This window comes from Aspergillus viridinutans (assembly GCF_018404265.1).
Source record: "Aspergillus viridinutans IFM 47045 DNA, scaffold_3, whole genome shotgun sequence".
NCBI lineage: Eukaryota > Fungi > Ascomycota > Eurotiomycetes > Eurotiales > Aspergillaceae > Aspergillus > Aspergillus viridinutans.
This window is the reverse complement of record NW_025091219.1, coordinates 2,776,328-2,789,804: the sequence shown is the minus strand read 5'-3', so window position 1 is coordinate 2,789,804 and position 13,477 is coordinate 2,776,328. Positions and strand designations below refer to the sequence as shown.

Genomic DNA, 13,477 nt, shown 5'->3' with positions numbered 1-13,477 from the left:
CGCGACTAACCCTGCGAAGATGTACAGAACATGGCCGTCGTATAGAACACAGTGCAGACACAGCTAGAGTGAGCCCGCACATCACAGTGTCGGGTTTTTTGTCAGCAATCAGGAGTCGAACACTGTTGTCCCGCCTTCATCTCCTCATTCGCTGCTGGTCAATTTCTTCTGCTTTCAGACGAACCCCTCATCACCTTTGGAAGAGTTGATCCTAACAAAACAACTGGAATACCGGATACCATAGACCTAGGAACTAAAGCTGTTGCGTGCGGTGCTATTTACTTGAAACCGCTGTCCTGACTTTGGCGGTCAGCACATTATTTGGTGTTGCCCTTTCTTCAATCTTATGCGTATTTCATTCGCCAAACCTGTGCAGGAGTCTGATAGTCTCATCGAAGATTCGTCAATTGCTGTGACCCTGCTTGATCAAGTCGACTCTTATCATAAGGCACATTAGGTACCTCAGGAGTCCATACTCTTGGTTGGGATGTAATGTAACAAGGTATGCCGAGGGTATTTCCGCACGCAGGACGAGCATAGGTTCCTTCTGCAGCATGGGACAATCGATGAACAAGAAGTTGAACAACTTCTGATACAATCACGTGATACATATATAGTCATGTGGTCAAAACATCCTACAATCTTATCCCCTTTTAATAGTCATCAACTTATGGGCTAGCTATATCATGGTGTGAGCAATTTGATATTGTTCTATTCGAATCATTCTCTGAATAAGTGATTGATTGCCCGTCTGTGTTTACCTACAAAAAAGCCGACTCTACGCTGTGATGACTAGTCAGACATTGAGCCTTCCGCTCCTTCGGGGCTCTATGACATTAGAAGAAGCCCTTGAGCAGGAAGAGGATATGCTTCTCGACCTGTCTTATCCAGATTCTCGGATAGAGTTTTTTGTATTTCTCTACAGTCATCGCAACGAGATTGCAGAACTTGTTTCAGACCATTTGGGACTCGGTCAATCCAACCATTGTCGCTTGGGAGAAGTGAAGGAGTGGATACACGGCAGCTTCAACGTCTGCATCCCAGTTTATGTCGAAAATTGGAACAGATGTTCGGCCAAGAGGGTCCTCATACGATTTCCTCTGCCGTACAAAGTGGGAGAATCGGCTTATCCTGGAAACGCCGATGAGAAGCTCCGTTGTGAGGCCGCCACCTTCATTTGGATACGACAGCATCACCCTGATATCCCGCTCCCTCGCCTTTGGGGATTTGGATTTGCTGGGGGTCAGACTGTATGCCATTCGAACACATGAGGCCCTCAACTTACAGACTGACAATATTGCTCACAGTTTACCAGACCCGAAAACATGCCTGTGACGACCAGGGTAATTTGGCACTTCAAGCGATACGTATCATGGCTCTTGGGATTCCCGCTACCCTGCCCCTATATAAGCCATCGTCGTCAGCATGTGCTGGAGCACGGCTACCTTGTTATGGACTATATTGACGAGCCAGAGGTGCAGATGCTGTCAGAAACATGGGACGAGTTTCCACATGATCCCAACAAAACAGCTAACTTCTACCGGGACTTATCTCGCATTATGCTTTCCTTGAGCCAGCGTCCATTGCCGCGGATAGGATCCTGGACGATAGACTCAAATGGAGTATTACAACTTTCCAATCGACCTCTCACTCTTCGCCTTCATCAGTTGGAAAATGCTGGTATCCCGACTAACATCGGTCGGAATTTGACTTATCCATCAACCGACTCATGCTACCTCGATATCTTGTCCTGTCACGACAGTCGTATACGGCACCAGCCCAACTCCATGCATGATGAGGAAGACGGACGTGCCCAGGTGGCGAACCTGACCATCATGCGGGCGCTTCTTCCTCTCTTCACCGACCGAGAGCTCCGCCAGGGACCTTTCTTCTACAGACTCACTGACCTGCATCAAAGCAACATCTTTGTCGACAATCAATGGCATATCAAATATCTTGTCGACCTTGAGTGGGCATGCTCACTTCCAGCTGAGACCTTGCGCCCTCCGTATTGGTTGACAGGTCATGCTGCAGACGACATTCTTGGTGAACGTCTTGACACATTCAGCAAAGCACACGACAAGTTCATGGAAATTTTTGAGGAGGAAGAGAAGCGATATCCGCCTCTATTTAATTCCAGCAACTACCGGACAAATATCCTGAGAAAAGGCTGGAAAGTCGGGAACTTTTGGTACTTCCAAGCCTTGGATAGCCCCAAGGGCCTATTCAACATTTTCCGTGACCATATCCAGCCAAAGTTCGCACCATCTCAGAGCGCTGATCCATCAGACTTCTCGAGGATAGTATCCGAGTACTGGGCTGCGGATACCAAGGATATCTTGGAGGGAAAATTGAAAGACAAGGAGGTTTACGAAAATGAGCTACGTCTGCGTTTCCAAAACAGTTCTGATGGCACCTGATATTGAGGCAGCAACAATTCTCATTGAATCCATTGTCAAAAATATAGGTTTTCACGCCGTCTCGGTCACTTTAATTCTTTTTTCGTCGTCTCTGGGCGTCATGTCCCGACGATGATAGCTGTTGCATCGTCGCCTGGTCTGTGAGACCTCTCGTAACTGCTGCATGGTCCTCCCGGGCCTGCTTCTCAGCAGCCGCTCTGGCAGCCGCTTCCCTAAGAGCTGCCTCAGCCCTTTGTCTTTCCATCTCCGAAAGTATTTGTGTTTCGTCGTCGTCGGCGGTCATGTTGAAACCTGTGCTCATTGGTTAGTATAATGGATGGATTATGCTGATCCGGTACTTTGATGATCGAGCTTACTATGTTCTGGACCAGAACCCAGGTTCGACGAATATCAAATAGGCAGGAGAAGCTACGCCGGGGCCAGTTAGTGCCAACCAGTAGAACTATAGACTTGTACTGGACGTATACCAGACCGTGATCACAGTCGTCCAAAGTTAAGAAGCTCCTTTGGCGGACGACGTGGCGAAACTTTGCAACGAGAGAAGGGAAAGATATAAGGCTCGAGGAGGGCAGATCCTGCATTTAATGGATAAGATCATGCGGATACAAGGCGGACTCACGGAGCATGCGTATACAATGGCTAGATCAAAGACGAGCCCAGTTGTGACCGGCTCCTTAGCGCCCTCCTTAGCAGCTGTTGACTTCAATAGAGAGCATCAGACGTCCTCATAGGCCATATCAGCCCAGGATATGATTGCACCACCCAGAATGAAGTTGACACGTCATAATGTAGAGGCTAGTGCTTAGCATGCCCACAGAGATTCGATTAATAAGAGTGATCAACTTAGCTAGAGAGGACAGAAATACTGTTTACTAGGTTAATTAAGATTATCTACCCTTCTCTCTAACTTTCTTAAAATATCCTTTATTTCTGCCGCCACCTGCAAGATTAAAATACCATTATCCTATATCAGTGGACTAGTCCCACAGAGTAGAAATACAGAGCAGGAACCGGCTCTGTGGCCTATTTAAGCACTCTTGATCAGAAATTCTTTCACACTGACACAACTAGCCAACAAATTGAAAGAGCGATGCCTCCTCGATGTGCTTAACGCGCTCGGTCTCGGCATAACTTGCCTTGAGGACATTCATGCTGTAGTAGAAAGCCCCGTCATACAAGACAAACATGCTAGGCAGACCGCGGGGGATCAGAGCGAGACAATCATCGGGCTCAGAACGGAAGCCAAGGTTGTACCATGTTGAACAATGTGCGCACGAACTGACCCTGGAATGCTGCCGGCATTCCTCTTTCAGGTACGGGACAAGATCATCTTCCATCAAGACGGTGAGGTACATGCCGTCGTTTGCGCGGATCCGCGTCCTTCCTTCATGTACCGAAAGCTGAAATGGCATTCCGGCGCTGTACGGATTGCCGCCGAAGATGAGCTTGCCGTTGAAATTACTAGCATCACCGTACCAAAGGCCGTCGCGAGTAACTGGATACAGAGCAAACTGCTTATCGGGATGGTAAAGGTCGATTCCGTCTGCGGAAACAGGATGAGCGGGATTGATGATTGGCTCGGGGAGAGATATGATCGGAGCACTATCAGCGCTGTCGGTCCTGTATGGGTCCGCTGGGTCGATCTGAACATCAAGTGCTTCATCGATATTGTCCGTCCAACGCCCCTCTCTCGAGAGGTACTGTGACCCACGGCAGATGTGAAACACATTGTCCTCGTCGCTGGGATGACCGTTAAGCTGGCCAACGTATGCGCGATCTCTGATTATGTGGATTTCATCATCCGAGAGATAAAACAGGCTCCCATGGCCATGATAATCACGGTGTAGAGTGAAGCTATTGTCCTCATAGCGAACAGCAAGGTATTTGCCAGTGACTATGAAACGAAACGGCCTGTCCAGTCCCTCGTCATCCGGATTGAGCTGTTCTTCTGCCATCATAATCTGTTTATCAGTCAGTTTCTCTTCTTGAAAGGGACTCTGGGGCAATGCCATAATATAGTCAATAGTTACCTATATTGGAACAAGTACAACCTGTTTCATATCTCGGTTGGGTAGTCGATAGATTAGATAGAAGTAGATGAAAAAAGGTTTAAGTTATATACACGATGTGGGTCCTAGGCAGCCATGGGATTTCACCTTAAGGTTCAGGCATCAAGCTTAGTCTCCACTTATCTAGGCACCGTAGCATACTCAATAACCGATCCTGAATTTAGGCGGAAGGGTCGGTTAGAAAGGATATACATGGGTTTCACCTGCATTTGATAATGCCATCATCATGAGGCAATTCTAATTCTTATAAATATAAGGTAGTCACCACACCACTTTAAATATCCCGTCTCTATGTAAGAATCATTTACCCGTATGAGCACTCCAACATGGTTAGTACAGGATCTAGAAGCGACGGCAAGCTCTGGGGAAGCGACGCCCTGGAGGGTCTTCCTCCAACAGTCAATATTTATCCATGGGAAGGCCCCGATCATTTCCAGAACATCGTCGATTCAGAGCTGCATCAATTCAAAGATCCTGAACGCTCATCTCCCTGCGACTGGATAGTCTTTTCCAACGTCTCCGAAACCATTTTCGAACGCGACTTCGAAGAAGAAACCGATCTGAGCAAGCAGTGGAAATCATATAATCACTCCCTTCAACTTCTCTTCGTTGAAATCGCCATGGGAACTCCCGAGCATACTGAGGCTACGCAGACTTTCAATTATATCCTGAAGGAAGCGGTCGATCGGATGGGACTGTCGACAGCCTTGAAAAATTTCTCAGGCACCACGGTCCGGGGAGATGACCGGGCCAAAGTACCTGATAATGGCTGGGGTCCCAGGCGTCCCCCGGCCGGCTGTTCTCGAAAATGGCCAACGGTGGTGTTAGAGGTTGGGGTCTCCCAACGGAAGTCAAAGCTCGAGGAGGACGCGCGTTTCTGGCTCGAGGAGTCAGAAGGCGACGTCAAAATCTCCCTAGCAATATCAGTAAATCGACGGATTCCAGAGATCGTGCTACAAAAGTGGAAGGTCAGCAACGGAAAGCCAGCAATGGCACAGAAGGTGATAGTCTGGCGCCACAATGAAGATACCTTGTTCGATAACGAGCCCCTCGTTATTGAATTTGAGGATCTGTTCTTGCGAGAAGCACGCATCCCCCGGGAAGTCAACATTGAGTTTGACAAGGGCAATCTCCGGCGTCTTGCCGAGAACATCTGGCTGGAGCAGGGGTTCATGGAGTAGTTTAGGGATCCGGGCTTCTTCAGGTCCTGGGAAAGCCTCATTACTATCACCAAGTGATGGAACACCGGCAAGAGAGTGGTGCGAGCTTAACACCTCGATGCTAAAATATGCTGGATTACTAACAGGGTAGAGTGTCAGGATCAGACCACTGGGCTAAAGGGAACCATGACGGTACGTCCTCAGCTAGTAGTGATATCCGGGATGGTGTGGCTCATCCTGACAGAGACCTGAGAGAAACGAGAATCGAAGTCAGTGGTCCACTGTGAAGCGACCCTTTTAAAATGAAAGAAAGCTGTGGACCGATGTGACCACCTAGGTAGTGACATTGAACAGTAGTGTAGTAGGAAATGCCGATGCACACATTGCTTTAGATCGGCTAATTTATAGCAGCAGGTCGTAATATGGGTATCAACATTGCAATTGTCAAATGCTCCGCTCTAGTAATCAGTGCAGAAACATTCTCTGGAAGCAAGCACCGCCCCTTTCTATAAGCTACAAAGATGAAAGATAAAAGACATGGATTAAGTCTCCTCAAGCCCCATCCCCTTTCCGATCTTTCCAATCAGAGCCCGCTTCAAGAACGCTTCACGCGCCAAACTGCGCGTATGCCGCGACCACGTGTCGACACCGATGACTCCTTTGACTAAAGCAGCTTGCAGGGCGTAAATAGCCTGCTGGATTCCTCGCTCTTCGGAGACGAGGTCATAAAGCTGCTTACCAACCACGGTAGGAGCAACGAGAACCTCATCGATGGGCGGCAGAGCTGATGGTGCCGCGTCTAAGCCCGAGCTTGAGGGATGGCCTTGAGCAGTGGACGAGGAGATGCGTGCCTGTGCGGCTGCGATGACGCCGTCTGCACGGTGGAGGGATTGCTGGAGAATGGAGGTGTTGGACTGAAGAGTTGAGTTGAGAGTATTGAGGGAGGAGATCTCGCCTTGTAAGGTTGCGACGGCGGTTTGAAGGGACTGGGACTGAGAGAGGAGGGACTGAGCGGCGGATTCGGACTGTGAGACGTTGGCTTGGACGGTTTCGGCGAGTGTCTTTGACACAGCGTGCAGGAGAGCGTCTTTCTCAGGGTTTGGCGGGATCGGTGGTGCGGGACCTGTGGGCGTGAATGAAGGAAGTTCAAGCTCGAAGGGTGAGGTCAGGAGATCCGGCGTCTGTGACTTTGGTTTCTGCGATGGCTGGTGGGTAGGAATATTCGTCTGCGGTTGGCCATGAGGTAGAGGCTGCATGACCGGCTGCGGTGGCTGCTGGTACCGAGTACCAATCTGCTGGTACAATGAGGGATGTGCAGGCGCTTGTTGCACAGGGAACGGCGGCTGCTGAGGTCCCCGCGGTAGGCTGGCAGGCGGGGGACTTCTGGGCGGGCCACCATCGCCTGGCTGATATGGTGGCCTGGACGTATACGCTGGAATTGCCTGGACTGCATTGGGCAACCCATACGAGCCCGGTGTCCCTCCAGGTGCACCACTTCGCTCAGGAGGGTACTGGAAAGACCTGTTGGGGATATGACCGCCCATGTTCGCATGGAATTGCAACGATTGACGTCGTAGATCTTGTTCTCTTGGCGGTAACGGTGGTAGAGGAGGAGGAGGGTTGTACCTCCCGGCTTGTGGTACTTGCGGTTGTTCAGCAGCAACGGCCTGCCCCGGCTTCGGAGGAGGGGGCGGCGGCACCAGCCCAGTCGGCTGCGACGGAGCGCTTTGAGGGGTCGGCGAAGGTCGATGCGTCGACGAACTTAGCTCTGGCGGCAGAGGAGGCAAAGGGGGCGGTGTCTGCGTAGGCCCGGCCTGTTGAGGTCCTTGCGGTACCTGTGGTTGTTTGTACTTGACCGGCGGTTCCTTCGCAAAGACCTCCCGAAGAATCATCAGAAAATCGACGAGGTTTGATCTCTGCATAAGATGGCGTAAGTCAGTCACGGGTCCTCTGGAGAAGAATCCAATGAAAGGGATCAGGCAAACGGACATCCCATGCCTCAGCCCAGTGCGCGAGACAGTGATGATACACTCTTCCCTCCAGCGTCACATGCTGCCCTACTCGAACGGCCATGTCCGGCGTCGGAGTTACGTAGACCATTGGAGGTTCGCGTGGATAGGTGTTCGGAATCCATAATGCGATTGGGAATTTGTAGACGGTGCCGCGAAATGACACTGGTATTGTGCCTGTCAGCTGGAGGAGTAAGGCAGAGACACCGGTTTCGTATGCTGCGGGATGAACGACCTTCATTAGCACCAAGAATTCCAGGTTGAATATTGTCAAAGGAAAGAAAACGCCCAATTTCGATGTAGCGTGAGACCTTACTGTACACATCCGTCCGGGGGGACAGTGAGGGATATTGTGCGAGGACATTGGCGACATCGTAGTAAGTGCGATTGGGATCCTGGTAGGTTTGCTTGGGATCGTAGTGATCCTGGAAAAGTCAGTATTTCTCTACGCTGGAGACAATTGAAAGTCGGAACGAACCCGAGTCAGCACACTGTATAGCCAGTTCAATGTCCTCTGCGGCACTGCAGCCATGTCGAAGGGGCGGATACAGGAGCTCGCATGGTGGGAAGTTGTCATGTCAAGAATGCTCGCCCAAGCTAAGGACGCTCTCCATCTTCCCCGCATCGCGTCTTGGCTGGAGCCATCACCGCCATCTACATGCGGTACTTGCTTGTGGAAGGCTACGGGCAGCTTCAATGCATTATATATCAAGAAAATACCACCCATATATAATTGATGTGATCGAAAGTTCTGAAATAAGTCGTAGAATTGACTATTGACAAAGATGAGAATAGTAGAGGTCAAACAGCCACGCCGCCATCCATCATTTCGTTAACGGTATCGCTAATGCACAGAAAGGATAACACTACATGTACAATCACAGAGTACCTAACGCCGTAGAATGCAAAGTTTTTCGCTCCTCTCCCTTCATGGGCCGTCAAGAGAATATCACTGGAATAAAGAGATCAAGCTCGGGTTTTCCTTTTGACCCTTCTCCCCTTCTGAGCATCAGCAGGCTCCTCGTACACCTCGGTCCAGACGTCTTCAAAAGTGGTCTTCTTCCGACCAATCTGGCCCTCGAAGAAGTTCAATTTACGCACGACCTCCATGGCGCCGGTACCCAGACTAACGGTCTTACCCATAATGATGCATTCGGAGACACCTTCGATAAGATCGGTACGACCAGCACCACCAGCATCAAAGAGATGGTCCGCAGTCTTTTCGAAGGAAGCGAGCTGCAGAACGGAGTCACGCATCTTCGCAAGACCGAATCGGGTGATACCAAGGACCTCGCCCTTGTACGTCATTACATCAGCAAGAAGTTGCATATGACGAGGGTCAATGCCCATGTCCTTCATGACCTCGCTGATTTCTTGGACAATCGTGACTCTGGCCGCTTCAATACCAAGAACATCACGCATCTCCATGACGTTGTTGGTAGAAGTGCGGAGACCATTGACACCAAGCGTGGTCATGCACTCCTTGAGCCCGTAACCTTCGACAAGGAGGGTATTAGTACTGGAGGTATCGTCGGTCCGGATGATGGCACGGCTTGCTTGCGGGTGACCTAGCACCTGTATATCGGGAAGGATGCGCTTGAGATGCTTGAGGCGGAGGAAAGGATCAGCACTGGTTGCTGCGACTTCGGTCTTGGACAGAGACACTTTGCTGGCAGGGTCAATGTCCATGTAGATATGGATATGAGAATTTGTGCTTCGGAATTTCAGATCATCAGCCTTGAAACGCTTGTGGTTCTTGATAGCGTCGACAATGTTCCTGATCTTAAGCTCAAGCGCCAGGTTTTGAATGGTCTCCCAGTTAATCTTGACAGTAAGGTAGGCCTCCTTGCCCGTCCAGGCTTCTCGGACATAGTGAATAATATCCCTCAGATATGTCTTTTCAATACGTCCCTTGACGATACGTGCCGCAATGACATTGTCTTTGGTGACTAGGTCGCAGGAAATCACAGGGGTACTGATCTCCTTGGATGCGTTGATAATTTCCTTAATACGAGGAACACCTTGAGTAATACTCATACCAGCAACGCCAGCAAAGTGGAAGGTCTTCAAAGTCATCTGAGTTCCCGGTTCACCGATCGACTGCGCACCAACAGCACCAACAGCGTGGCCAGGCTCGACCTGAGCCTTCTTATACTTCATCAAACATGATGTAATGAAGGTTCTGAGTGTCTTCTCTGTCAGCTTTCCGGTGTGGTTCAGGCCCTTCTGGCTCCTCTCGTCTGACGGATCAATATCACCTCCACGAGAGATCAGCTTATCAGCTTTGCTGGAAATGTATTGCTGAATCGACTCAAGGAAGTCACGCGCGCTCTCAAATTGATCAACACCGTGGTCGCTTCTGTCCATGTAAGAAAGCTTATTGCCCACCAGATCTTCGCGAACTAATTTCGCACGCTCCTTGGAAAGCATCTCTTCACATACTTCCATAATTTCGTGTGGAAGCAGACTCCGCTCGTCATTATCGTACGTGATGGACTCGGCGTGAATAAAGGTCCGGTCAAAGTGGACAGGCTTGGCTTTACCTTCCATATCGACGGGGTCCAACTTGTCGTCACCATATTGGAACTGAACGATGGCATCTGAAGAGTTTCGGACAGTGTCATCGTATCTACTGGAAAGGTCCTCGAGAGACTTCATGAGACGACGGGACATGTAACCAGTCTCTGCTGTCTTGACAGCAGTATCGACAAGACCTTCACGACCAGACATTGCGTGGAAAATGAACTCGGTAGGCAACAGTCCAGAAAAGAAACTGTTGCGCACGAAACCTTTTGACGGAGGCTGTCGAGCGTTCTTCGGAAAATGGGGCAGTGTTCTATCCTGGAACCCGTCTTGCACACGTTGACCACCGATAATTTGTTGACCGACGAGGGCAACCATCTGCGACACGTTGATACTGGAACCCTTCGATCCTGAAGTAGCCATGATCAAAGGAGAGTTGTACTTGCTAAGTTGAGCAATACACTCGTCACCTGCCTGTTGACGGACCTTGCTGAGAATACCAGACAGTTGGTTCTCCATAGTCTGCAACTCATCACAACCAGGGTATTTCTCAAGTGTGCCAGCCTTATATTTGGCAATGACTTCGTCACACTGCGCGTAAGCCGCTTCAACGAGATCGTTCTTTGATCGTACAAGACTTTCACTGGGGTAGACATCTGTGATACCGATAGAAAATCCCATGTTTGTGAACCAACGCGCAGACAGCTTAGACAAGCGGTTCATACCCTCGGCGGCGGCCGCGGGACCAAAATCTCTGAGCATAACGTAAAAGACATTGTCCTTCTTTCCGGAACCAATGGTGGACTTGTCCATCACACCGCACATGACTTCGGAGTTACGGATGACAAGCCAGCCATCGTTTGGATCCAGGTCTTTTGGCCGACCATCCTTTGGCGGTTTGAATTCTCTGCAAGCGGCGTCAAGGTTAACCAAGACAGGATCGTCCTTGCTGGGACGCATGAGGATGTTGAAGACCTGCTTTCCAGTCCAGAGCATCTGGGGCTTCAGGACAGCAGGTGGAGGAAGATCAAACCGGGTTTCCGGCCCCAGCATATAGAGACATATTTGCGTGAAGGACCGACGGTCGAAGAAATTATCCTTACTGCTTAGGATATAGGCAGCACTGATAAAATCTTGAATGGCGGAGATGATGGGTTCTCCGTTCTTCGGAGTGGCCAAGTTGTTCTTCACACCCATCAGCTCCATGGCTTCGGCTCTAGCCTCTTCCGTCTGGGGCACATGAAGATTCATCTCGTCACCGTCGAAATCAGCATTGTACGGATTGCAGACACACTCGTTGAGGCGGAACGTCCGATGCGGGCGAACTTTGGCGAAGTGAGAGAGAATACTGAGCTTGTGAAGAGAGGGTTGTCGGTTGAAAAGAACGATATCGCCATCCTCAATGTGACGCTCAATCACGTCTCCTTCTTGGATCTGATCGGCGATCATGTTCAAATTACCGTATTTCAAAAACAGCTTAAAATCTGAACCCTTCTTGATAATGTAGTTCGCTCCTGGCCATTTCTTTGTTCCGTTTCGAACCCTTTGCTGCAGCTTCTCCTTGTTGTAGCGGGTGACAACTTCGGGATAGGTCATGTTCTTTGCCACTAACTCTGGGACGGCGACTTCATCAACTCGTAGATTGGGATCAGGCGAAATGACAGTTCTACCGGAGAAATCAACTCGTTTCCCAGAAAGATTACCACGGAATCGTCCTTGCTTTCCCTTCAAACGCTGCACGAAACCTCGAATAGGCTTGCCTAGGTCGGCCTTGTTGAGACCAGGGACATCACTGTTGATGTAAACAGCAATCTGGAGTTGCATGTAGTCCCAGCACTCCACGATAGTTTGAACCGGTGCTCCTTTCATAAGGGCATTCTTCAGGTTGATGTTACTCTGGACAATGTCTCCCAGCTTTGCTGTCAAGTCATCCTCGGTGGAAGCAGCGTCTTGGCCAACGGAGGGACGGATACACACTGGGGGTGCGGGAATGAATTGCCAGAGGAACATTTCAGGTCTGGCTTCCTTCGGGTTCAGTCCAAGCAATTCACAGTCGGTATCGGTGACCTTCTTGAACAGATTGAGAACACGGAGGGGATTCATATCATCCTGAGCCTTCTTGTAGTGCTTCTCTACCTCTGCATTCGAAGTCCTAGCTTCATCGAAAGAACGGTCGAAGACAATCTTGCTGGGCGGTGGAACCTTTTTCACTGATGTCGATACGTTGAACGCACGGAATTTATCGTGTGTGATCTTGAGCGCACTGTTACCGGCCTTTTTAACCACACCGTTGACAGCACCACACGCCTCACAGGTCCGCGTCTTCCGGCAGCGTTCATTGATACGTTTCGCGATCTGTAACCGTCGAAGATTGTCCAACCCCGGCCGACGCATCTCGCGGAGAAAGGCACGTCGCTCTGCCTCGGGTAACAGAATGCGCGAACACTCCTTGCAAATCTCCTGCAGAATGCTGATAACACGTTTAAAATATCCGACATGAAAGGCAGGTAGGACGAGTCTCACATGGCCGAAATGACCGTTGCAGACCTGAAGGGAGCCACCGCATGTTTGGCAAGTGGCGGTCTTGCTCGAGATACCCATGCGCCCATCGAGAGGACCGTGTGGAACCACCGCTCTGTCATGTTCGAGATCGAAGAATTTCCGATCGGAGACCTCCACTACAGCTTGACTGACTATGTCGTCGTTGGACCTGTTTTAGCGAATCAAGAATTAGTCACAATCATCCAGCACTATGACAGCAAGTCTCTGAAAGCGGACCAAGAGCATTCATACAGTACACCGAATTTTAATTCTTTTATAACTTTGGGAACGCGGTCTATGACCTGGGCCTTGCCCAGGTCGACCTGCACACCTTCTGGAGGCTGCATTGCCGTTGTCAAGAGCTGATCATGGCAATGAGCCAGAGATGACTAAACCGAGTTGCAGACGGCAACGCTGTGTAAATTCGGCGCGTATATTATGCTGCAAAACAGTAAGAGCTCCGTGATAAAGACAAGCGAAGCCGCTGCGATGGTGAACCCTGACCAGAAAGAAGCTGAAGAGAAAAGGCGACCGTTGAAGGAGGAGAATTTGTTCAGATCATTGCGGCGGCGGGGTCGGCGACGAACTTTTTTGCGGCCAGAAGCTCCAGCTCCGGCCCCTTACGGCGGACTATAGCTACAATGTGGACTTTTGGTATTTTTACAATGATTACATGCTACCACTACCACTACCTTATGATTGCACGCACTGCATGTATAGTATTAATATTAAATTATTATATAGTATTTAATATC

At 49.9% G+C, this 13,477-nt stretch overlaps 6 protein-coding genes across 6 annotated transcripts; 2 read left to right on the top strand and 4 right to left on the bottom strand.

Moving 5' to 3' along the window:
* Nucleotides 1-788: 788 nt before the first annotated feature.
* Nucleotides 789-2,420, top strand: Aspvir_005888 (uncharacterized protein; the record flags this gene model as incomplete). The annotated part of the gene is made up of 2 exons (XM_043269098.1): nucleotides 789-1,250; nucleotides 1,308-2,420. 2 exons carry the CDS (start codon nucleotides 789-791, stop codon nucleotides 2,418-2,420), a joined length of 1,575 nt encoding a protein of 524 aa, XP_043125033.1.
* A 70-nt stretch (nucleotides 2,421-2,490) lies between these two features.
* Nucleotides 2,491-2,703, bottom strand: Aspvir_005887 (uncharacterized protein; the record flags this gene model as incomplete). Its single annotated transcript, XM_043269097.1, has 1 exon — nucleotides 2,491-2,703. One exon carries the CDS (start codon nucleotides 2,701-2,703, stop codon nucleotides 2,491-2,493), a length of 213 nt encoding a protein of 70 aa, XP_043125032.1.
* A 784-nt stretch (nucleotides 2,704-3,487) lies between these two features.
* Aspvir_005886 (uncharacterized protein) lies at nucleotides 3,488-4,432 on the bottom strand (the record flags this gene model as incomplete). Its single annotated transcript, XM_043269096.1, has 1 exon — nucleotides 3,488-4,432. One exon carries the CDS (start codon nucleotides 4,430-4,432, stop codon nucleotides 3,488-3,490), a length of 945 nt encoding a protein of 314 aa, XP_043125031.1.
* Nucleotides 4,433-4,815: 383 nt separating this feature from the next.
* On the top strand, nucleotides 4,816-5,670 carry Aspvir_005885 (uncharacterized protein; the record flags this gene model as incomplete). The annotated part of the gene is made up of 1 exon (XM_043269095.1): nucleotides 4,816-5,670. One exon carries the CDS (start codon nucleotides 4,816-4,818, stop codon nucleotides 5,668-5,670), a length of 855 nt encoding a protein of 284 aa, XP_043125030.1.
* A 521-nt stretch (nucleotides 5,671-6,191) lies between these two features.
* Nucleotides 6,192-8,190, bottom strand: Aspvir_005884 (putative endosomal sorting complex protein TSG101; the record flags this gene model as incomplete). The annotated part of the gene is made up of 4 exons (XM_043269094.1): nucleotides 6,192-7,565; nucleotides 7,639-7,877; nucleotides 7,975-8,083; nucleotides 8,137-8,190. The coding sequence occupies 4 exons, from the start codon at nucleotides 8,188-8,190 to the stop codon at nucleotides 6,192-6,194; spliced, it is 1,776 nt and encodes a 591-aa protein (XP_043125029.1).
* A 434-nt stretch (nucleotides 8,191-8,624) lies between these two features.
* On the bottom strand, nucleotides 8,625-13,069 carry Aspvir_005883 (DNA-directed RNA polymerase III core subunit RPO31; the record flags this gene model as incomplete). Its single annotated transcript, XM_043269093.1, has 2 exons — nucleotides 8,625-12,891; nucleotides 12,975-13,069. The coding sequence occupies 2 exons, from the start codon at nucleotides 13,067-13,069 to the stop codon at nucleotides 8,625-8,627; spliced, it is 4,362 nt and encodes a 1,453-aa protein (XP_043125028.1).
* Nucleotides 13,070-13,477: the final 408 nt, after the last annotated feature.